At 40.9% G+C, this 25,745-nt stretch overlaps 1 protein-coding gene across 1 annotated transcript; it reads right to left on the bottom strand.

Annotated features, from left to right (window-relative positions):
* Positions 1-170: 170 nt before the first annotated feature.
* LOC139575973 (CTD small phosphatase-like protein 2-B) lies at positions 171-24,290 on the bottom strand. Its single transcript, XM_071401504.1, has 13 exons — positions 24,023-24,290; positions 15,426-15,616; positions 9,059-9,179; positions 8,729-8,893; positions 8,223-8,456; positions 8,009-8,102; positions 4,860-4,971; positions 4,343-4,429; positions 4,074-4,136; positions 3,875-3,954; positions 3,446-3,572; positions 3,204-3,299; positions 171-2,949 (listed from the first exon to the last, which is right to left on the bottom strand). Exons 2-13 carry the CDS (start codon positions 15,591-15,593, stop codon positions 2,884-2,886), a joined length of 1,413 nt encoding a protein of 470 aa, XP_071257605.1. The 5' UTR covers positions 15,594-15,616; positions 24,023-24,290; the 3' UTR covers positions 171-2,883.
* Between the last annotated feature and the right edge of the window lie 1,455 nt (positions 24,291-25,745).

Here is a 25,745-nt window from a genome sequence, read left to right as displayed (position 1 = left end):
CCCTAGCACAACACAGCTGATTTAAAGAACTAACTCACCATCAAGCTTTGATGATTTTAAATCAGCTGTGTAGGGCAAAAACCAAAACGTGCACCCAGGGAGGGGAGGGGGGCATCAAGTGAAAATAAATTACCATGTTTAATAGGAAAGAAAAACAGCATGCTGGATGGTTTAACTTGAAAACTTTGTTCAATGCAATTTGGTATGTACATTTTACAACACAGTCATTTTAAGCATTTAAAAATACATTTTAAATACACCTTAATGGAAATTGAAAAAGTTAACACAGTTGCTCTTTTCTGCAGAAAAAGTGCCAAGATCAAAATTTAATTCAGGACTTTCCCACAAAACAAGATTCTCTACATACATGCTAGGTTTCTAACAGTTCAGTGACACTGTCCTAACTAAACATACAGATCTTTGTAAGAAAAACACTCCATCTGATGTAAAGTTAAATCTTAATGAATACATTTAAAAAGTAGATGACATGCCTTTTGAAATAAAAAATAAGATTTTCCTTTAAGGATTTTCTTTTAATGCAAAGCTGCATGTATTGTACAATAAAACAGGTATAATTCACATAAAAATGAACTGGATGTACATGTCAAATAGCCCATCCTTTAACAATTACAAAGTAAGCTCTCCCTTGATAGAAAAGTGCCAGGCCCCCTTTAAGGAGCAGGTTCATCCTCCTAGGGCCAACTCTCAACCAACCGCTAAAGTGGGTATGGATAGGGTTGCATATTTGAAAATGCTATAGAATAGGCTGTTCATTATTTATATATATTTTCTATAATGGTGAAAAAAATGTTACTCATTGTGCACCGTTCAAAGCAGAGAAAATCTAACAAGTTGATAGATCCTTTGGATCATGGACTTTTGATTTGTTCATTTTCCCCCCACATTTTGGGATCAAGTGTGGAAAAATAATTACATTCATAGTCTGGAAATATTGAACGTCGCCAAAAAACAATGTGCCCTGTAATAGACGAGTTACACTAGGTCAGTTCAGTTTTATAGGGCGATGATTTCCAGAAAGGCAATGAGAGAGTAGGCTAAAAGGACTGGTATTCTACAGAGTTTTTACCCTCAGTCTTTCAGATGTTTGGCAAGATGACATGCATGATTAGCTGGGATAGGGCAGTTGGAGTCACCTAACAACTTTGTTCGCAGGACACAATTCAATTTAGAACCAAAAAAAACTGCACAACTAACAAACGGACCAGAATTTCCTTTCCGATTTGAGTGTTTTGATCTTAGAGGCTTGATTGTCTCCGACTTATAAACACGTCCAACGAGATTTTTTTATTTATTACATGGGTGGCGACGTTTGATCATGTTAGGAAGGAGATTTGTATGGCACCATATACATGACCAGCTAATGTAAAAGTCCATAATATCAACAAAAGGGCCAAATGGACATGGAAGGGTAACCGTTTTGGGTGTAATTTTGTCTTACGCTATCTGTCATCAATAAAGTGTCTATGATCTGGGATCTGGTTAGTCCACATAAAATAACAAGTATTAGGTACAATATCTGACAATGCATCATGGTCTATTTTTCTACAACTCTCCTGGGCAGAGACAGTCAGACATTCATAACAAAAGGTCCTCCAATAACGATGCTTCTTTCTACTGCATTTAAAAGAAAGGCTTTAAAGCCATATAATAAAACCAATTCCTAAAACAAAAAAAACTACTAGAGGCAGGTTGGGTTTATACCACAGTGATGAGGCTTGCTGTTTATATGCTGGTGGTGCTACACATTGGGCTGTTTCAGGACCATCCATATGCCCCCAGTAACAGACAGGGGTGAGATGCTGACAGAGCCAATCTACATTAGTTATAATTCAATACTAGACATATCCATAAAAATAAAACCTTGGTTGAGTAAAAATACATTGAAATATATGAATGACAAATAAAAATGTTACTATAAAATAAAAAGTCAGTAACACTTCACTTGAGAAGTGGGGGACATTTAGTCACAAACAATGAACTGTCCATTGATGCAAATTTCTTGAAAGTTATACTAATTGATAGATTTTTGGCAAAGTGTCCTATTAATTCAAACAAAGCCAACTATTGTTTAAACAGAAGTACACATTATACAGGAAGTTCTGAATTCGTTCAATTTGATTTGACATATCATGGGGATATCCTACCATATCATCATCAATATTATTTCCCAATCAACAGCCTTGGAGAACACCTACATAAAACATAGCCAGAAAAAAGCAAACAATACAACATTGTGAAATGGGGTAAAAACACATTGCGGTCACAATGAGTGTCTACAACAACAACAAAATAAATTCAGCTAGAGGAATGCATAATGAGATCCTATAGGCTACAGGTAAAACGTTTATAAAATCCCAAGATGGAAAGAAAAAGATGGGCTATGTACCCATACACACTTTACTGGCCATTGCTGTTAAAAATTGGTCTAAAGCCAATGAGTGTCACTGTCAACAGTCCCATGAAAGCACCAAAGGGAGCAAGAATAATCCTCTTCTCTGTCAGCTAACACATTCAGTCCAACCAGACAGACAGCACCTTGGCCCCTCCGATAGGAAGCAAGGAGAAAGAAACTGCTACTGAAAAAAAGCCAGTCAAAAGGAGGAGCCTTCTTGATCTTGCCCACAGTAATGTGATCTAAACATGTGGCTTTATAAATTATTTTTTAACCAGATGTTGCTGCGAAAAAATTGAGACTTTGCACTTTGTTGTTATCGATGCAAAAAAACTACGTGGGGTAAAAATAGAGAAAAAGTGAAACCTTCAACAGTAATGGCAATGTTACAATCCAAAAGAGGGCTTTTTACATGTCTGTGTTGGTTTATTCAATCATTCGTTATTTCTTCTGTCCGTCTATTCCAGGGATCAGTCTGGGGGAAGAAGCTCGTGCAGACGAAACCGTTCTCGAACATGTGGCCTCACATCCTCGTTCTGGAGCACAGGAGACAGACTATATTAATACCACAGTGATATGAACCTAAACCAATGATTTAAAGAGATTATTTCTCTGTCAGTGACTGACCATTTCATTTTGTAAAAGACATTGGTAGCAGGCTACTAAAAATGAATGTTGGGGGCATTGCAAAGCACATGTCAATGACAGCTCAAGCATGTATGGCTTAGAAATAAACAAAATATTACTATCCAATCATGAGTAAAACATGTCAAATGTAGCTTGTATGTACCAGCTCAACAAGCTTCTCCAAGAACGGGACAAGCTTCAGGAGTTCGTTGTCATTTTTGTCCATGAACCAGCTCTCAATGGGAATCCCATTGGAAAGCTGTAGGGATATAGGAAGGTATACTATTGGATTATACAACAATAGCATATATAACATTTGTGAGTATAATTTAAAATGCTAACAGTAGGCTTAATTACGCCGTGCTAGGTGGGGTTACATACGTCACTTGGGGCTGAAAGGCTCACCTGATATGCAAAGGCTTGAGGTGAATTGTCAATGATGACGGTCTTGGACAGGTCTCTTCCAAGGATGTTCAGGTCCTTGATGTAGTTCCCTTGTACACAGACACAATGCTCACGAAATAACCTGTGTCTAGGATTAGTGGAGAGGAGGAAAATAAATCAATTGTTAAGTCTACAGGTCTGTTTATGAATAATTCAGTCAAACCACAATGTTGACAACTGAACAGCACATGGAAGCAGCACGTTCCCCATTGCCCAGTCCCAGTCCCAAAACCACAATCAACACACACAGCAACCTCATCCAAACAGAGAGCACTATAAATGCATGTCAAAGTTAAGGCGTGGTATTCTATTACAAAAACACAGCTGATACTTCCAATGCATCTAAATTAAGGGGTAGAAAGAAACATGAGAAATAAACATTTAACTTACCTAACCAACTGTTTCTTGGGATCCAAGATGTTGAGCAACTTGTCTGCATAAACCTTCTTAGAGGCAGTGAAGAGAATGATCTAACGAGGAAAAGACGACAACTGAATACGTTTCTCACTATAGAGTAGCTTAATGCAAGTAACCGTACTCTTTCCATAAACTGTTACAATTAAATAGGAGAAAAGGAAGCCCAGTTTACCTCATAGATTTGAGACATGCGCTCCAGGAACTCTCTGAAGAACGGCCTTAAACGCACATACACCTGCAGACAAGCAAAGTATCAGTTATTTGTACAAAGTATTCAGAGGCCTCCGTTTCTCCTAGAAACAGATTCTGTGTCGCCCACTTTCACCTGTGGCGGTCTACAAAAGGACAGCTTTAGCACCCTCTGGTGGAAAAGTAAAATGCTTAATTATTTCCCATTTAAAATAGAAACACCTCAATGTCAGATCAAGGACTTCTGTATACCTGGTAAATTACATCTTGAAACAGGACCGGGAAGGTAAGTGCTGCATCGTCCAGCTCATTCAAGCTACAGTGCACCAATGTCTCATCCTGGTAGGAATCACAAAAATAGTTGTAAGTTGCAAACCACCATAACAATGCCCTTTAAGTGGATGTACCATTTACAGTAAAAGCCTATTTATGCTTGATCCGAAAATGTGGTAGTAGGCTCCATACGGAGGGTGTGATTGCGGTGCCTCCGGAGGCATGCAGAGGCCAAATTGAGACTCCCAAATTTTGTAACAATGTGGAGGGCTCCGTATAGCTTCGCATTGACATGATTGGTTGACGGCAGGTGGGGGCGGTCCGTCCTGTATAAACAAACTCACTTCCTTTACAAAAGCAATACTCAAAAGCTCTGAGCTGCTCCGGGAAGCGCAAGAAGTATGAATGCCCTGACATCTACAGAGGCCGTATCACTGTAAAAACTGCACGGCCTATGCAGATGTCGGATTGAAGTGCACCATGTCAAATCGCTCACCAGGTCGAGGACTAGGGAGAACTCTGGTGTACTGCGGGTCTTTAGTGGGAGAGCAGGCTTCCTGGTCAGCTGTTCCTCTGTCAGTGGAGGTACATGCTTGATGAAGAAATACCTGGACAAAATCAAATCGTTCAAAGTTAAATACAGGACTTAATGAAATCAGGAGGGAAAAAAATATGAAACTACACTGAACAAAAATATAAACGCAACATGTAAAGTGTTGGTCCCATGTTTCATGAGCTGAAATAAAAGATTGCAGAAATGTCCCATGATCACAAAAAGCTTAATACTCAAATTGTGCACAAATTTGTTCACATCCTTGTTAGTGAGCATTTCTTCTTTGTCAAGATAATCCATCCACCTGACAGGTGTGGCAATTTTAAGCAGCATGATCATTACAGGTGCCCCTTGTGCTGGGGACAATAACATGTGCAGTTTTGGGCCTCCCGAGTAGCGCAGTGGTCTAAGGCACTGCATCACAGTGCTAGCTGTGCCACTAGAGATCCTGGTTCAAGTCCAGGCTCTGTCTCAGCCGAACGCGACCGGGAGACCCAATTGGCCCAGCATCATCCGGGTTATCGGAGGGTTTGGCCGGCACGCTCTAACGACTCCTGTGGCTGACACGGTCGCCGGGTGTATGGTGTTTCCTCCGACACATTGGTGCGGGTTAAGCGGGCATTGTGTCAAGAAGCAGTGTGGCTTGGCTGGGTTTAGGAGGACGCACGGATCTCGACCTTCGCCTCTCCCGAGTCCGTACTCGTTGCAGTGATGAGACAAGACTAACTACCAATTGGATATCATGAAATTGGGGAGGAAGAAAAGGGGCAAAAGTTGGCATGCTACTGCAGGAATGCTACTAGAGCTGTTGCTAGATAATTTCACGTTCATTTCTCTACCATAAACTGCCTCCAACATCGTTTTAGAGAATTTGGCAGTACGTCCAACCGGCGTCAACAGCAGACCACGTGTATGGCGTTGTGTGGGCAAGCGGTTTGCTGACATTGTTTACTAAGGACAACACACAAATGCATTTTATTAACGGGAATTTGAATGCACTTTATTTTACTAGGCAGTTAAGTAATTTAAAAACAAAGTCAGTTAAGAACAAATTCTTATTTACAATGACGGCAACCCCGGCCAACCGCTGAGCCAATTGTGTGCCTCCCTATGGGACTCCCAATCACGGCCGGATGTGATACAGCCTGCATTTGGAAAGTATTCAGACCCCTTGACTTTCCCACATTACGTTACAGCCTTATTCTAAAATGGATTACATTATCACGTTTACATAAGTAAGTATTCAGACCCTTTACTCAGTACTTTGTTGAAACACCTTTGGCAGCGATTACAGCTTTGGGTCTTCTTGGGTATGACGCTACAAGCTTGGCACACCTGTATTTGGGGAGTTTCTCCCATTCTTCTCTGCAGATCCTCAAGCTTTGTCAGGTTGGATGGGGAGTGTCGCTGCACAGCTATTTTCAGGTCTCTCCAGAGATGTTCTATCGGGTTCAAGTCTGGGCTCTGGCTGGGCACTCAAGGACATTCAGAGACTCATCCTGTAGTCACTCCTGCGCTGTCTTGACTGTGTGCTTAGGGTCGTTGTCCTGTTGGTAGGTGAACCTTCATCCCAGTCTGAAGTCCTGAGCGCTCTGGAGCAGGTTTTCATCAAGGATCTCTCTGTACTGTGCTCTGTTCATCTATCCTGCCTAGTCTCCCAGTCCCTGCCGCTGAAAAACATCCCCACAGAATGTTGCCACCACCATGCTACAACGTAGGGATGGTGCCAGGTTTCCTCCAGACGTGACGCTTGGCCAAAGAGTACAATCTTGGTTTAATCAGACCAGAGAATCTTGTTTCGAATGGTCAGAATCCTTTAGGTGCCTTTTGTCAAACTCCAAGTGGGATGTCATGTGCCTTTTACCGAAGAGTGGCTTCCGTCTGGTCACTCTATGATGAAGGCCTGATTGGTGGAGTGCTGCAGAGATTGGAGAACCTTCCAGAATTACAACCATCGCCACTGAGGAACTCTGGAGCTCTGTCAGAGTGATCATTGGGGTCTTGGCCACCTCCCTGACCAAGGCTATTCTCCCCCAATTGCTCAGTTTGCCAGGGCGGACAGCGCTAGGAAGTCTTGGTGGTTCCAAACTTCTTCCATTTAAGAATGATGGAGGCCACTGTGTTCATGGGGAACTTCAATGCTATAGACATTTTTTGCTACCATGCCCCAGATCTGTGCCTCAACACAATACTGTCCCGGAGCGCTATGGACAATTCCTTTGACGTCATGGCTTGGTTTTTGCTCATGCACAGTCAGGTAGACTCCAATCAAGTTGTAGAAACATCAAGGATGGTCAATGGAAACAGGACGCACCGGAGCTCAATTTTCAGTTCATAGCAAATTGTCTGAATACTTACGTAAATAAGGTATGTTGTTTTTAATAAATTTGCAAAAATATCTAAACACCTGTTTTTGCTTTGTCATTAAATGGGGTAGTATGTGTAGATTGATGAGGAAAATGTTTTGTTTAACCCATTTTACAATCAGGCTGTAAAGTAACAAAATGTGGAAAAGGTGAAGGGGTCTGAATACTTTCCGAATGCACTGTAGATACCGTGACATGTTCCTGAGGCCCTTTGTCGTGCCATTCATCCGCTGCCATTACCTCATGTTTCAGCATAATTCGCAGCCCCATGTCGCAAGGATCTGTACACAACTCTTGGAAGCTAAGACCCCGTTCTTCCATGGCCTGCTTCCTCACCCATTGAGCATGTTAAGGATGCTCTGGATTGACACGCATGACAGCATGTTCCAGCCTGATCAACTCTATGCAAGGTAGATGTGTTGCGCATGAGGCAAATAGTGATCAACGCCCCTACTTTTTTTGGGGCATCTGTGACCAACAGTTGCATGTCTGTATTCCCAGTCATGTGATATCCATAGATTAGTGCCTAATGCACTGATTTCAATTGACTTATTTCCTTATATGAACTGTAACTCTTTGTGAAAATATTGAATATAGAGTTCATGTTTTTGTTTAGTATATTTTCCTTTTTTGTATTCACAAGATAAAAATGTATTCTAAACATCAATATTCTGGCCTTAACTAAGACTGGAATATTTTGCTGAGAGGGAGCAGATTTGTACTTACGGATCAAAGACCTCCCAGTCCTCCTCGTATGTCCCCTCTGCAGGGGCTGTGGGCTGTGCCACCACATAGCCTCCTTCTGGAGTGGCGCCTGGGGCTGAGATGATAGGAAGGAGGAGACCAAGAGAAATGGGAAGGAGAGAGTGAAGTGAGAATGATCCTTGTCCATAATAACATGGACTCTATACCAAGAAGACATTTCTTTATCTCCAGCTACCTGTGAGAGCAGGCGTGTCTGTGACGACCTCCTCTTCCTCGACAGGCACTTCTGGAGGATGTGGAGCCCGCAATGGTGGCAGCATGTCGCTGGGGTAAAGGGGCATAGTTGTACACACTTCCTCTGTGGAGGTGGCAGTGCAGGTGGGGGTCTCCTCCACAGTCTCCATGTCCAGCTGCTTGACGATCTCCTCAGCCTCCAACGCCTGGTCTGGGGAGTCCGAACCTGACGTGGCTGAAAATTACATTAGATTACTATATTATATTTATACTACTTATTACCGTAGTTCTGCAGGGAAGTTAGATTTGACCACAATATAAAAATTACAACATAACAAATGAGCGTCGTACAAGGTAGAATGAAGACCGAGGTAATATAGTAGGCCATTTACCAGTGCAGGGAGTAGAGACAAACATGGAACAATTTAGGATAATCTAACATATTTTAAGTCAAGTTTCTGCAGAGTACTTGGCACTCTTCGACCTAGCATCATTTTGGGGTATTACCATTTTTATTTGCTGGTGAGAAGAAGTTGAAGACTGGAGAGAAGATGGTTCCCAAGAGTGTGGTTCTAGGCGGACTGGTCAAAGTCTCTGCCGCCTCCTCCAGCTTCCCATTGGGCTTCACAGGCTTACTACTCGTGTCATGGTTCGTAACATGGTTTGTCGCTTCTGTGGTTTAGGGTGAGGAGCAGGTAAGGACAACATGATACGTCGCTTTATCAAGACATGCAAACTCCTATAAAAGGCCTGTTGGTGTGCAAGGTATGATTACTGAATAGGATAAGGTTTTGTTCCCATCTTTCAATTAATCCTCCAATCCCTTTCCAAACTCACCCCCGTTGACCCTGGAGATTGTCCTCCTGGGGGCATCGCCACCTTGTGGTGTGGAAGAGATCAGGTTGTCGTCGACGTCACAGGTGAGCCGTGTCTTCTTTGCTGGTTTCTCCTGCTCTACCTGAGGTAGAAACACAACTCTCATATCAGAACTGATGGGAGGAGCATTTAACTGTAGAATAAACCCCCCAAAATCTTTCAAAATCTCTTACAGTATTCCCAACATTTAATTTTGAATAAACCCACTAGCAGAAGGCCCAAGGAATTCTGACTCGTATCTGGTTGGATGGACAAAGGACTTGTAGTACAGGCAAACCAAAGCCAACCAAATGTGTTGTGCAAAAAGTGCCTCAGAGTTGTGGCGACAACAAGAGGCAACACAACAAAAGCATTCAGTCATTTGAAGAAGAACCATCCCCTACTTCACGACGATTGCATGGTGAAGAAAAACGCACCCGACAGTAATTACACTCCTTAGTAAAGACAGCAAAGATAAGTTGTGTATGTATGGTACATGTTCTTTATGTGCTCTTGAATAAAAATAAATGTTAAAAATATAAAATTTAAAAAAATAAAAAGCTCCCAACAGCTGCAAAGCCCCTCAGCTAGACTCCTACGTTAAACAGGAATTGACAAGTGTAACGCCCTACAAAAAAACATCCCACAGACATCCCACAGACATCACCCAGAGGCTATCACCCAGCCAAAGACATGTTTCACATTTACAGTCAGCAAAGCTTAAAGAGGATAAACAAGCTGGACAGGATACAAGACTACGTCACTCAAGTCACCATCCCAACGCTGTATAACAAAATTAAGGGACAAGTTGAAACAGAGCTCACATGATTATTACGCGACTACAACATAGGCCTGTCTTTGGTCTAATACAGGTATCCCAAAATGGGTGCAATGCGTCAGGGGGACGGCAAATAAAAATGCGATTCAAATTTTATTTTTATTTTTCTCTTCACATTTTCAAACAGGGGGCTATATATTTGGGTGATGTTTTTTCTCACCTGAATGATCTGAATCTGGGATTACAGGGACTCTCCGCAACTATATTCAATGTGCGGGACAAAATTGAGGCTTTGATTAAGAAGTTGGAGCTCTTCTCTGTCTGCATTAACAAGGAAAACACACAGGTCTTTCCATCATTGTATATTTTTTTATGCTCAAATGAACTCAAGCTTACAGACAATGCCAAATGTGATATAGCACCTGAGTGAGCTGGGTGCGCAATTACGCAGGTACTTTCCCAAAACGGACAACACAAACAACTGGATTCATTATCCCTTTCATGCTAACTCCAGTCCACTTATCGATATCTGAACAAGAGTCTCATCGAAATTGCAACAAGCGGTTCTGCGAATTTTTTTATTTAATCAGAAGCCACTGCCAGATTTTTGGATTGGGCTGCTCTCAGAGTATCCTGCCTTGGCAAATCACGCTGTTAACTTCTATTGGCTGAAGGGGCAGTATTGAGTAGCTTGGATGAAAGGTGCAGAGGTGCCCATATTAAACAGCCTGCTCCTCAGTCCCAGTTGCTAATATATGCATATTATTATTAGTATTGGATAGAAAACACTCTGAAGTTTCTAAAAATGTTTGAATTATGTCTGTGAGTATAACAGAACTCACATGGCAGGCAAAAACCTGAGAAGTTCCACTTCCTGTTAATAATTTTTCTGGGGGTGCCAAATTTTCAACCAAGGTCCCATTGAAATCACAGCGAGATATTGATGAGTTTTCACTTCCTACGGCTTCCACTAGATGTCAACAGTCAATGGAACTTTGTCTGATGACTAATGTGAAGGGGGGCCGAAGGAGACAGGAATTAGTGACCACTGCCAGGAGGTGATCACGCATTGAACACGCGCATTCACGTGATAGGCAGCTCCGTTCCTTCGGTCAACTGAAGTCGATGAAATTCTCCGGTTGGAACATTATTCAAGATGTATGTTAACAACATTCTAAAGATTGATTCAGTACATCGTTTGACATGTTTCTACTGACTAACGGAACTTTTGGACATTTCGTCACGTTATAGTGGACGGTAGTGGACACGCTTTGGGTGGGGCGTTTGGTAAACATGTCCAAAGTAGCTAATTGGCCATAAATAACGGACATTACCGAACAAATCAAGCATTTATTGTGGACCTGAGATTCCTAGGACTGCATTCTGATGAATTCATCAAAGGAAACATTTATCATGTATTTTCTAGTTTCTGTTGAGTCCAACATGGCGGCTAATTTGGCTATTGTTCTGAGCTCCGTCTCAGATTACTGCATGGTTTATTTTTCCGTAAAGTTTTTTTGAAATCTGACACAGCGGTTGCATTAAGGAGAGGTATATCTATAATTCCATGTGTATAACTTGTATTATCATCTACATTTATGATGAGTATTTCTGTTGAAACGATGTGGCTATGCAAAATCACTTGATGTTTTTGCAACTAGTGAATGTAACGCGCCAATGTAAACTCAGATTATTTTATATAAATATGAACTTAATCAAACAAAACATGCATGTATTGTGTAACATGAAGTCCTATGAGTGTCATCTGATGAAGATAATCAAAGGTTAGTGATTAATTTTCTCTATTTCTGGTTTTTGTGAAAGCCATATTTCGCTGGAAAAAATGGCTGTGCTTATTGTGGTTTTGTGGTGACCTAACATAATCGTTTGTAGTGCTTTCGCTGAAAAGCATATTTGAAATCGGACACTTTGGTGGGATTAACAACAAGATTACCTTTAAAATGATATAAGACACATCTATGTTTGAGGAATTTTAATGATGAGATTTCTGCTTTTTGAATTTGGCGCCCTGCACTTTCACTCGCTGTAGTCATATCATCCCGGTAGCGGGATGGCAGCCATAAAAGGTTAAGACACTGATGCCCTTTGCAACCACGTACCTATGTGAGTGGATTCTCGGCCCTCACTAGCATGAAAACGAAATACAAGCACAGACTGTGTGTGGAAAATGATTTAAGACTGAGAATCTCTCCAATACAACCCAACATTGCAGAGTTCTGTGCATCCTTTCAAACACACCCTTCTCATTAACCTGTGGTAAGTTATTCACCATTCTCAAAGAACAAATAAGGTTTTATATATAAGATTTTTAAATAAAGCGCAAAATAGTTTATTATTATTTGCTCCCTGGTCCTAAAAGAGCTCTTTGTCACTTCCCACGAGCCGGATTGTGACAAACTCACACTCATTCTTATGTTTAATAAATCTATAGTGTGTGTATGGCAGGCTAACAATGATGGCAAAATTTGAGATTGCGCTGACCCTGGTGCTAGAGGGGTTACGCAGCTGGAGGTTGAATGTTTGAAGGGGTACAGGCCTATAAAAAGTTTGGGAACCACTGGTCTAGTACAACACGGGGATGGGAATTGAAAGGGACCTCACAATGCGATATTATCACTCTACTTAGGTGCCAATACGATATGTATTGCGATCGACACTGATCTTATTGCGATTTAATGTTCCAAACATAATGCTTACCAAATGTATGCTGCAGAGGGATAATAGAGCCATGAGAAAATGAGTTGAGCAGTCACAGAAATAAAAGTGCTGAAAAAATAAAAATGGGCTCCCTATTTAAAAAGATGGCGAACAAGCTATGAAGGGAAATACTGGAGTTTGTGCAAGTACAGCCAAGTAGAGCAAAAATAATATTGTGATAGTCAAAACAATATGATATAGCGGCAGGTATATATAGGTTAGAGCGTTGGGCCAGTAACCGAAAGTTTGCTAGATCGAATCCCCGAGCTGACAAGGTAAAAATCTGTCGTTTTGCCCCTGAACATGGCAGTCATTGAAAATAAGAATTTGTTCTTAACTTCTCTAGGGTAGGGGGCAGCATTCGTAATTATGGATGAAAAGCATGCTCAAATTAAACTGCCAGCTACTCATCCCCAGAAGAGATGCATATTATTAGTAGATTTGGATAGAAAAGACTGAAGTTTCTAAAACTGTTTAAATCATGTCTGGGAGTATAACAGAACTTATTTAACAGGCGAAACCCCGAGGACAAACCATTCAGATTTTTGTTGTTGTTGAGGTCAATGTATTTTCATTGGGAATCCAGATTTCTAAGGGACCTTCTTGCAGTTCCTACCGCTTCCACTGGATGTCAACAGTCTTTAGAAATTGGTTGAGGTTATTCCTTTGTGTAATGAAGTACGGCCATCTTGAACGAGGGTCACTCGAAGTGTCCTGTTTGTTAGAGGCGCGTGACCAGAAAGCTAGCTACAGTTTGTTTTAATCCTGTATTGAACACAGATCATCCCGTCTTCAATTTTATCGATTATTTATGTAAAAAAATACCTAAAAGGTGTATTACAAAAGTAGTTTGAAATGTTTTGGCAAAGTTTACAGGTAACCTTTGAGATATTTTGTAGTCACGTTTCACAAGATGGAACCGGTGTTTTTCTGGATCAAACGCACCAAATAAAATGGACATTTTGGATATATATATATCGCCGGAATTAAATCGAACAAAAGGACCATTTGTGATGTTTATGGGACATATTGGAGTGCCAACAACAGAAGCTCGTCAAAGGTAAGGCAATAATTATATTTTTTATTTCTGCGTTTTGTGTCGCGCCTGCAGGGTTGAAATATGCTTCTCTCGCTTTGTTTACTATGGTGCTATCCTCAGATAATAGCATCGTTTGCTTTCGCCGAAAAGCCTATTTGAATTCTGACACGTTGGCTGGATTCACAACCAGTGTAGCCTTAATTTGGTATCTTTCATGTGTGATTTAATGAAAGTTTGATTTTTATAGTATTTTTTTTTTAATTTGGCACTCTGCATTTTCTCTGGCCTTTGGCCAAGCGAGACAGTAGCGTCCCGCCTAAATTTTTGGATATAAATATGAACTTTACCGAACAAAACATACATGTATTGTGTAACATGAAGTCCTATGAGTGTCATCTGATGAAGATCATCAAAGGTTAGTGATTAATTTTATCTCCATTTCTGCTTTTTGTTACTCCTCTCTTTGGCTGGAAAAATAGCTGTCTTTTTCTGTGACTTGGCTCTGACCTAACAATCGTTTGGTGTGCTTTCGTCGTAAAACCTTTTTGAAATCGAACACTGTGGCTGGATTTACAACAAGTGTATCTTTAAAATGGTGTAAAATACTTGTATGTTTGAGGAATTGAAATGGGATTTCTGTTGTTTTGAATTTGGCGCCCTGCAGTTTCACTGGCTGTTGACGAGGTGGGACGCTACCGTCCCAAATACCCTAGTGAGGTTAAATGAACAACATGCTACGCTTAAAGCACACTATATTTCAAGGATCATCAACTAGATTCAGCCACAGGGTGATTTTTTCTTGAGTGGATGGTCAGGGGGCAAGAACATAATTACAAATAATTTGTAGACTGCAAATTAACCATAAGAAGCTCAAAAAATATAATATTTGACTAAAACAATTTCAAACTTTGTTTACATTTGTATATGATCACATCTCTATTATGGGTGGGAATACTTGGGAAAAATATGTCCTAAATTAAAATCACTTGGAGCTGATTACCTGGTATTTTTAGTCTATGTTCAACAATGAAAATTGTAATTTTATGGGGCTCAAACGAAACCACCTGCAAGCCAAATCTGACTCGCCAGTTAAAGAACCCTGCTATATTTGATGATCATGTTAAATTATGATTACTACACCTACATATTAACAAACCTATGTATAACAATGCTGGAAAACATTAGCTTAATTTGGTTTTTGTATTCAGTTAGCACAGTATGTATTAACTCATCTCATTTTAGAAGTGATGTTTTCTACCCGGACACGTGTTTTAAACATGTCTGATGGAATTACCACGTTTTCACCCAAAATCACAATTGCAATATCTGGCCCCCAAAAAATGTATATTAAGATTTTTTCCCAAATTGTGCAGCCCCACTACCTACCATCCTTCTACTATCTCTAGAGCCACTGCTAAAATTGGAACACTGCTGGAGTTCGAAGACAAGCAGCTGCATTCCACCATGCATTTCTAGGGAAACATGACACTGGGTACTAATACAGACTTTACTTCTTAAATCTGGATAGGGGCTAAATAAAGGTCTAGTTGAGGGGGGTGTAAAAAGGTGCTGCTTACATAACACATTGCTAAAATGTTAAACTAGGGACATGTAACTTTAGTGATCAAACAGCTGTAGAACGTTGGAGGGGGAAATGTTACTTAGGCGCAGACACTCAAATCCATCCCAGAGATGGCACCCTATTCACTATATAGTGCACTACTTTTGACCAAATCTCATAGGGCTCTGGTCAAAAGTAGTGTACTATATAGGGAATAGGATGCCATTTCAGAGACAGATAAGAGACAGCTTACCTTCACAGCATTGCCTCTGATTAATTTCTTAATGGTGGACAGCAGGCCTCTCCCGCCACCTGTCGGTGTGCACTCCTCCACTTCTGAATGCCTCCGCTTGGTCCGGGATGTGCGGGGCGCATGGGCAGGGCTCGACTGCTGAGATGCCTTCCGCATTCTCAGCCTCATTGTTTTAAGAGCCACATGTAAGACTGGAGGACAGACAGGGCAAAGCGGGTTGATGGGCAAAAGCAGACAAATGGGGGAAGATTGGGTAGGAAGAGAGGGGGAAAAAACAGTTTGTTAGCGTAAGACCTGATTTTCGCCCTCTTCATACAGTCACATGATATACAGCCTAACAGCTAAAAAGGAGTGGACAAGCTGCTGATTTGAAAACCCTCAGTGAACAAAAAACACCAGCAGAAAAAGTGCTGCTGCTGCCAACATCTGGTTGCATTCAAGACACCATTTCCTCTGCATCACAGTACATCATCGCTGCCTCAGTGAGCCAAAGACCCATCACACGACCATTGAGTACTCAAGACTACTTCAGTGAATGTGTTTATCTAACAACTGACCAACTGATGGGACAAATTGATCACAAACAGTATCTGAGGACATTAGAGATAAGATGGACCTATTGTTTCCATTAACGAACAAAAACATACATAGGGAAAATGACTTACTGTAATTAACCACAGCGCTCTTCTCTCAAGGAGCACACCCTCCCACCCCGTGCTTACTTTCACATGCTGACCAAACTAGCTCCGCACGTTCGCATGTTGATTCTGTCCATCAACACCAGACGGGTTCAATATCAAAACAATCTATATTAAATTTGGGGACAGGTCGAAACACGCATGAAACATTCATGGACATTTAGCTAGCTTGCTGTCCTGGGAGATAAAGTGGGTTATTTTACCTGAAATGCATATGGTATTTTTTTGCTGGATCTTGGTAGAATTTTGGCACATTTTGAATCATTTCCAGGACCTATCAGGCACCATGCCAGACAGTGGTCACACACAGCCCTCTCTATCCACCACTCCCATTGCACTGCAGAGAAACCCACTGCTTCACTACATCTGCATTACATTACCATGGCGCCTGGCCTAAACAGTGAACACGCTTCCTCAACAGATCCTAATATAATAAAGTCCATTTACTTCTGAGATGAACCTTGGAATGTGAACACACCCTCCCTTTTTCAGTCACTAATGTAAAGTTTCCATCCCTTGTCAAAACGTGTGAAGGACAATTTATTTTAATACCCAAATGATATTAGCAGCTGATTACAGGGTGGGGATTCGGGGAACGTATGTGCCTACAACATGTCCATAGATACAAGTAGCCAGACTTATTTAATACATGCCACAGGGAGGATTATTTCCAAATTAACACTAGAGTCTTAACAGCTATTGCTTCGTCACGGTGATGTTGAACTAGCATGACGGGGATGTTATGTGGTACTATTGATGTAATATGACAGCATTCGTGTCCTTGTAATGACTGCAAGCCCCATGAGCAACGCAATATCGCAATGGAGAGGGGAGCAAAGGTTAGCAACAAGTTAGAGATTAAAAATAGCTTCAAATCCAGAGGCTAAAAAAATTATTTTGCCTAGACAATAATATAGCCATTAAATAAGATGATTTATGAATGAAGGAACGACCTAGCTCTCCGTTAGGCTAAGCCAGGCATAAAACAAGGCCAGGCGGACCAAAACCAGCCAGTGAAGCATTTCTAACCAGAAGGCGCACTGATTTGTGATGTCTATTCATTTTGGCCCGCTTCCATACCGCCCATGATGCGCTGCACTACAAGTCACAGAAAGCACTGCCAACATGCTGCACGCTAAACAGCAGTGCATTGCCACACACGCCTGCATGCTGTATCACATCACTAATGGCACTGACCAAATCTACCGGACCAAAAGTTCAAAAGGTGTTGTAACCTTTTAAACTTTCAGTCCGGTAGATTTGGTCAGTGCCATTAGTGATGTGAAACAACGGCTTAATGTCCATGCCAAGTTTCCGTTCCAACTGACTATTGCAGTAGCCTACAGAAAATGTCATTTGTTGTCATAAATTTAAGAAATGGATTCAGACGCAGGTATAAATGACTACTGAAGGACAATAGGGCACACATGTGAGTATAAATTAGGCAACAGTTGAGTCCTCTGCTTTATGTAATTACACTTGCATCTGTGAATTGCTCTGCTTTCGTGTGTCCTGTTACAGCGCGCAGCAATGTCATCCTAGGCCACAAACATTTTTGCAGTCTGGCTTCGATTTTTAAAGCGTAACAATTAATAACCGAAAAGCTAAACCTTTCAATAAAACTCATTGCAAAGGAGAAACGTAGGCCTATGACAACATTTGAGCAGTAGCCTAGTAGCCTAACCTAGTTACATTTTTGTTATTTGGAGTTATTAAATACTTTGACTACGATTGCAGCATATTTTGCTCATCTGCAAGCATAGCAGCAAAGGCTGGACAAATATTATTTAATCTCTTGTTTTAATATGTAACATTTTTATATACAGCATCCTATGTGCATAAGTGGGTTGCAGTTGTATGCACGTTTTTTATAAAAACAAACAATAGGCTAGGTCTGGCCCGCGAATGTTGTTTCCCCCCCAATATGGCCCATGTGCTGATTGAGTTTGACATCCCCGGGCTAAACCATCCAAGGAGCCAGCAGATACGGCACGCCTCAATTTTGCCTGCAGAACTCAGCATGTATGTAAGAGCCAATGAACACGAATCACACACATACAGTTCCTCTAGTCACAGCATGCCTATTTTTTACCATCTCAAAGCATGACTCATTCACAGCTTCCAACAAACCAAGGATGCAGCCATCAGCAACAGAAACACTATACTGGGGAAGAGGATTTCCTTTTTTCTCTTTCTTTATTTAAACAAAAAATTAGATCTATGGATATATAACACACATCAAATCAAGTAAGGTTGCGGATAAAGCTATATTTCAGAAAAATATAGTAGACTATCCATTTTCACTGCCCCCATACTTCTGAAATTACAACCAGCTGTTACACACGCTACAAAGAAAATGACATGTATAGTAGCTAGATGCTAGCTATTTGCACATTCACACAAGTGAGTTCTAAAACAATACAAAAAAAATTATGTTTGAAGCGGTGTGAGAACCATTGAAATGGCCTCATGCACACATAGCTCAGTGGTGTGACAACAATGCAAGTTGTTAAAAATCTAACAGGGTATTACCTCATTTTATCGTGGCTCAGTTTACCCTACTGCAGGGTTACTCAACTAAATTCTTACAGGGGCCAGATTTGAACAGGGTTATTTATATTATAATCTTATAAAGCACTTCAATTTGAGTGCTTTAAGACCAGCCCAATTCAGTGCATCAAATGGTTTTACATAATGGAACATTTGAACTTAACACACCTGCATCACATTAATTAATTTCTACATGCATCGCTTCATCTTGTTTTTATTTACACATAGGAAACCTTTTATGCATGGTATATCTCAGTTGATCAGCATCAAATTCTGTCCCATTTTCATTCATAGTTCTCTGTCTACTTTTGTTTTTACACAGAAACATCTCATTTGACTAGCTTTTGCGGAGCAGTCTCTCTCCCACCTCATCAGTAGAGAATGGGTGCCTATAAACTGCACCACCTCTGTGGGTATTTTTATGAGTTTGCTTTCAGTTTATCTAAAAACTCTTGACATCACGGGAGTGATCTGTACTGTTGACCGAATATAGTTGTGCAGCATAGGGAAATGGAAGGTTTTGTTTGAGCTTAAAAATCAGGAGAAAATTAGAAAACATTTTGAAAATAAATAGTTTTATACCTCCCCCGTAGTCCCAAATTAATGTCAAATCAATTGATTGAAGATGTCACAAAAACATCATACGAGCACCTCAAGCATTTGCTAGATATTTGTTGGCTTTCTCGTGGCGGCAATCACTGAAAAAAAGCTACCATCTCATCCCTAAGCTCTCATAGGCTGCTCTCAAGAGGATTATTACCCTTGCTTAGCCACCAAACAATACGTAAAAGTAGATAATGATGTTTTGTGGTCTGCTGGACAAGCGGTGTTGCAGGCTAGGCTATTGATCGGATAAAGTTTATGATAGCTGTGAGTTAAACACCGTGGACTGAGTTAAGCACAAAGCACACTCTGGTGTAGTGATCTCATCTGTGGCGAAAGAGCCGATAGGCGGGCAGGCACCCGTTAGCAGCTCGGATTGGCTGTAACTGGTATGTTGGATGATATTAATTGAAAACATAGTATGAAAATGATGCTGTGGCTGCTTCTTGTTGACAAGAAATGTTATTAAATGAGCACCTTACGAATTGCATATGCACTAAAAACCCTGTTGATTTGACAAGTAGCAACAAATCACTCACACAGAATCTGGGAATAATGTGTATATCACTGGTAGAAGACAATTTGTTGAAGACAGCCAGCTACATTTTTGCCATTGAAGTGTATACGCAACACTCATATCGATTACACGTTGAAATCAATTGAACTGGGGCAAAACATTTGGGTTGTAAGCACTATTAAAACACACATTATACAAAGACCACTTGGTATAATCTATATATGAATGGTTAGATGAGAAATTGTAGAAAGCTTCCATCTATATTTTGGAATGGCGGATGTTGATTTCGGGAAGGCTGCCATCACAGAAAAGGACCAACATTTTTTCTGTTAACTTCAACAAATCATAACCCGGCATATGATATCAATAGTGACAACAGTTGGCTGCTATTTAAGTGGATGGTGTCCCTACCATCAATGTGGCTTTAAAGCATCTCAAAACAGCCAGCAGCACCAGCCGAGCCCGATCATGGTCTTCAGTGAGGTCAACCAGGTAAGTGAAAGAGTTATGCTAACATTATCTAGCTATAACGGATTTAGCTCACGTCTTCCATCTAAATAACTCTGAAAACTAACCAACACGTCTGCCAGCAGTTGGTAGCTAACTGCTGACGCTGTCATACTATAGGTACAAGCCAATGGGAAAAAGGAGTTCACTTACTATATAGAGCAAGTTTAAGATGTTTGTGGGGGCTGAGCGTTACGGTAATTCGGACATTGTGTAACTCCAGGGGAGTTTTCTATACAGCCTGGAGAGTGAAATGAATTTAAGTCGGCCGATGGATCTGATCGTATTTCAGAGAAGCCCATGTTGTTTTCTTTGGAAGGGCCAATGGGAGATTTTGCTTAATAAGAACTTTTATTTTATCTTAGGATCAACATTGTCAGTTACTTCTTGTTGAAGAAGCAGCTGCTAACATTTGCTTGCTATAGCTACAGTTGAAGTCGGAAGTTTACATACATCTAGATTGGAGTCATTAAAACAAATTTTTCAGCCATTCCACAAATTTCTTGTTAACAAACTATAGTTTTGACAAGTCGGTTAGGACAACTACTTTGTGCATGACAAGTAATTTTTCCAACAATTGTTTACAGAGATTATTTCACTGTATCACAATTCCAGTGGGTCAGAAGTTTACATACACTAAGTTGACTGTGTCTTTAAACAGCTTGGAGAATTCCAGAAAATTATGTCATGGCTTTAGAAGCTTCTGATAGGCTAATTGACATAATTTGAGTCACTTGGAGGTGTACCTGTGGATGTATTTTCAAGGCCTACCTTCAAACTCAGTGCCTTTTTGCTTGACATCATGGGAAAATCAAAAGAAACCAGCAAATTCTGACATATCACATTCTTAAAATAAAATGGTGATCCAAACTGACCTAAGACATGGATTTTTTACTAGGATTAAATGTCAGGAATTGTGAAAAACTGAGTATAACTGTTATTTGGCTAAGGTGTATGTAAACTTCCAACTTCAGCTGTAGCCATCCTCTTCCTTCATATCTGAATGAATGTGGCCATTTCTAGCAAGTAAAATAAGTGATCTCGATTTTGCTTGTGTAAGTCAATAACATATCTACGTTTGTCACTGGTGTGGGCTAGTGAATATCCTAAACCTAGCCATCTACTGTAGACTGCAAGCTAAAACCGGGGGGGAGAGTATTCACTTGCTTTATAATGTACACACAAATACATATTTCCACATAGCTGATGAATTTACATTTTTGTTCTATAAAAAATTGTGTCAATATGGTGTGAATATTGTAGAAAATTCCTCAGCCGTTTTCCATATTAAAAAAGTGGAAGTGCCACTTACAGCTCACCATGTACAGTAGGCTACAGGAAATATGTTCCCCCACCATGTACAGTAGGCTACAGGAAATATGTTCCCCCACCATGTACAGTAGGTTACAGGCAATAGGTCCCCCCACCAAGTGAATCATAGAAAAGTCGATCTTGCATTGGGGGCTTTCCTTATATACTGGGAGCATGAACTGTAAAGTAACAAAGATATTTTAGAGTTAAAACTCATGTATATTTAACCTCCACGGGATCGGTGCCGCCCAGGACGTTTGAGCTAACGTGCGCTAATGTGATTAGCATGATGTTGCAAGTAACAAGAACATTTCCCAGAACAAACATGCCTTATATGGGCAGAAAGCTTAAATTCTTGTTAATCTAACAGCACTGTCCAATTTACAGTAGCTATTACAGTGGGGGGAAAATTGTTTTATTTGAGGAGAGTGCACAACAACAAAAAATGTATCATGGCAACTGTTTGATACATTCACCTCTGAAGGTAAATAATATACTTACATTAAGTTATCCTGCTCTGATTTGTCATCCTGAGGGTCCCAAAAATAAAATGTAGCATAGTTTTGTTTGATCAAATCAATTTATGTTCACATTTTGAACCCTTGCTGTGCCTGCCTGCCACCCCCCAAAAATGTGAAAAAAAGTGTCAGATCCTTAAAACGTTTTACGCAGTAAGACGAGAGGGTGTGGTATATGTCCAATATACCATAGCTATTGTCTGTTCTTAAGCACGACGCAACACGGAGTGACTGGATACAGCCCTTAGCAGTGGTTTATTGGCCATGTACCACAAACACCAAAGTGCCTTATTTTTATTATAAACTGGTTACAACATAATTAGAACAGTACAAATACATGCTTTGTCATGTCCGTAGTATACCGTCTGATACCACAGCTGGAACCATTATATACTACTATAAATAAATTCTAAACTGTGTGGTTCGAGCCCTGAATGCTGAAAGCCATGGTTTTTCAGACCTTATAGCACAGTTATGACAAAATATGTATTTTTACTGGTCTAATTACATTGGTAACCCATTTATAATAGCAATAAGGCACCCCAGGGGTTTGTGAAATATGGTCAATATACAGCGGCTAAGGTCCGTGTCACAGCCTTCCACGGTTCTTCTTGCCTAAGAACAGCCCTTACATGTGGTATATTGGCCATATACCACCCACCCTCGGGCCTTAATGCTTAAATATACAGCACCAACTACATAAGTATCTGTTATTAAGGTCCATTATCTGCTACCTGGACTTAAATTGTGGGCTCTAGAAAGAGTTCCCATAGTGACTGCAGCAGCCCATTCATTCGCCCTCACTACTAATTGTTTGGTGGTGGCGGTGCATCGTTCCATAACATGTGGAAGGTATGGTTGATGAGGGGATGGTCAATCAAAATGAGTGGAAAGTGGGAACACCACGCACACTTCATTGAAATAGCTAGTTAGCTAACTAGACAGTCTAATGGCAAGTTAATCGAATTGTCACTGTTCAAAATGTTTCTGACTCCTTCGTGTAATGGGCCAATGCTGGTTGCAATTCAAAAGAAAACATGGAAAGCTTTCGCACTTGGTCCAGAGCTAATTACCAACTAACTTGTTCTATGTCCATGGACGGGCAGCCCTAACCAGGCTTGTATACACAGTGGGCGGGAAATTAAAGCTTGCTACCGACCACTCGTGTCCAGGTAGAAGGCCGTAAAAGCAGGACACCAATAGTAACTAACTAGCTAAACATCACGCGAGTTCGCAAGCTGTTAACAAGTAACAAACATCGTTCGAAAACAGCGCGCGAGGTTAGTCCACGTTAGCTAGCCGTGACGGCTAACTCGCAAAAAACACAGTACCTAGATAACTAGCTACTGTACCTGCCATTTCTCACTGTCCATTTTCAACTGAGAAATGTTAGCGGTTTAGCTATACGGTTAGCTGTTATAACATCTAGCTAACGAAATTAAACTTAGGTTGCGAGAGGCTGGACAAGCAATATTTTAGCCCTTTCTGTCCAAAGACAAATTTGACTAGCTAGCTAGTTGCTAACGTTAACTAACATTAGCAAAACTTAATTAGCTAGCACTACCTAAACTTTGCTAGCTGGTTAGCTACCTAGCGTGGCAACATGGATCTAGTCAATTAGCTGTTTTAGGCAAGTTAATCAAGACTGTTGTAAATGTACAAGAAATCAAACCAAAATGTACAAAACCATTGAGTAATTTTCCGCAGCAAAATGGTTACATGTTAGCAAACCAGGAGGCCGAGATTTTAGCAAGACAGAGGGTCAAATTGGCTGGCTAGCTAGCTACTGTACGTTAGATTGCTGTTGTCCATGCCTTGGGGGCGAGAAAGGAAAATATTTATTTGTACGTCACTCACACATGCTGAAAGACGCTTGAAATAATCCCTACTTACTTTACAGTACTCCACAGTATCTCGAAAACGAGTTGACTGATCAAGCACTGCTGGCTGCCACGGTGCGGACAGCAGCTGCTTCTTCTTCTTTTCTTCTTGTTTCCTCTCTGCTTTGCTATTTTTATGAACCGTCTAGTAGCTGATACTGCGATGTGCACCCAGACGCCATTTCCCGCCTCCTCACCCACACTCTCTCGATGCAGATACCCGGATGACAGAGGACCGCTTGAGCCAGAGGCGTCAATGAGGTGGTTCGTTTATCTGGCCCGGGTACCCCGGTGAGAAGAGTTTGAATCAAATCAAACTTTATTTGCCACATGCACCGAATACAACAAGTGTAGACTTTACCGTGAAATGCTTACTTACAAGCCCGTAACCAACAGTGCAGTTCAAGAAGAAGAACATATTTACGAAGTAGGCTAACATAAAAAGTAATAATAAAAAATAACACAATAAGAATAACTAGGCTATATACAGGGGGCACCGGTACCAAGTCAATTGAGGTAATCTGTACATGTAGGTGGGGGCGAAGTGACTATGCCATAGGTAACAAACAGCGAGTAGCAGCAGTGTAGGGGGGGGTATAATTGTTCAGCAGTCTAATGGCATGGGGGTAGAAGCCGTTGAGGAGGCTGTTGGTCCTAGACTTGGCGCTCCGGTACCGCTTGCCGTAACTTGGGTCACTGGAGTCTGGCAAAGGTCACTTCGGGTGAAGTGATTGCATTCATGGTGTAAGTCAATTTGCATTCAATTTGTAAGTCGCTCTGGATAAGAGCGTCTGCTAAATGACTTAAATGTAAATGTAATGGTGGAACCGGGCTGTTTCCGGGCGTAAGCCAGGTGCCCCGCTCTGGCGGACGGCGAAATCGGTTCAAAACAAAGGTGACGTCAGTTATAAATCAGTTTTTGTGTTTTCACATTCAACAGTGATTGCTTTGGATAAAACCCTTTACCTGCCTTCCCAATGAAAACCTAGTTTGAAAATTCATTTATTTTATGGAAGAGATGTTTCTGGACGATGCACCATGCTGACATGACCAAACCGCGCAGATTACTGTTTGATTTGAGACGGGCGCTCCTCCCTCCCCGCTTTCACCCGATGACGTGCCGGGCCATTTGCCGGTTCAACACGGGCCAGCGTAATATAACTAATTTTCCCCTTTGCTTTGGCACATGAACTCACACCCCTTTTATTTGAAAAACAGTACAGCCCCGGAGATACTCAGACAGTACATACCGTTACCTGGTCCTGAATCCCCCGAGCACCCATAAGTGTGGTTCCTCTCGAGGTTTCTTCCTTAACGGGTATTTTGTAGATTTTTTTCTCCATACAGCTTGTTGGTTTTTACTTGCAATTGCTTGATATTTGGGGGTCTTCTATGCAGACTAATAACGAGCTTTGATTAAAATGTAATTGATTAATTGAAAATACTATAAATGATACAGTGGCTTTTGAACTGAATCATTTGAACTGAATCAAAATAATCTGGTGATGTGGATTTGATTACAACAGAGAGGCTTCTGGTAGCACTAACAAACTCAGCAAAAAAATAAACGTCCTCACTGTTAACTGCATTTATTTTCAGCAAACATATCATGTGTAAATATTTGTATGAACATAAGATTCAACAACTGAGACAAACTGAACAAGTTCCACAGACATGTGACTAACAGAAATGTAATAATGTGTCCCTGAACAAATGAGGGGTCAATATCAAAAGTA

This window comes from Salvelinus alpinus, chromosome 5 (genome assembly GCF_045679555.1).
Source record: "Salvelinus alpinus chromosome 5, SLU_Salpinus.1, whole genome shotgun sequence".
Classification (NCBI taxonomy): Eukaryota; Metazoa; Chordata; class Actinopteri; order Salmoniformes; family Salmonidae; genus Salvelinus; species Salvelinus alpinus.
The sequence above is the reverse complement of the archived record's forward strand: the minus strand, read 5'-3'. Positions and strand labels throughout refer to the sequence as shown.

Bases quoted from the DNA above. Each gene is read 5' to 3' on its own strand.
- LOC139575973 (XM_071401504.1), bottom strand. From the start codon at position 15,593: ATGAGGCTGAGAATGCGGAAGGCATCTCAGCAGTCGAGCCCTGCCCAT. The intron at 4,972-8,008 runs GTAAGTACAAAT...GATTTTGTCCAG, and splicing joins GACTGGGAGGTCTTTGATCC to GTATTTCTTCATCAAGCATG. The intron at 4,137-4,342 runs GTATACAGAAGT...GCTTGTCTGCAG, and splicing joins TTCAAGATGTAATTTACCAG to GTGTATGTGCGTTTAAGGCC.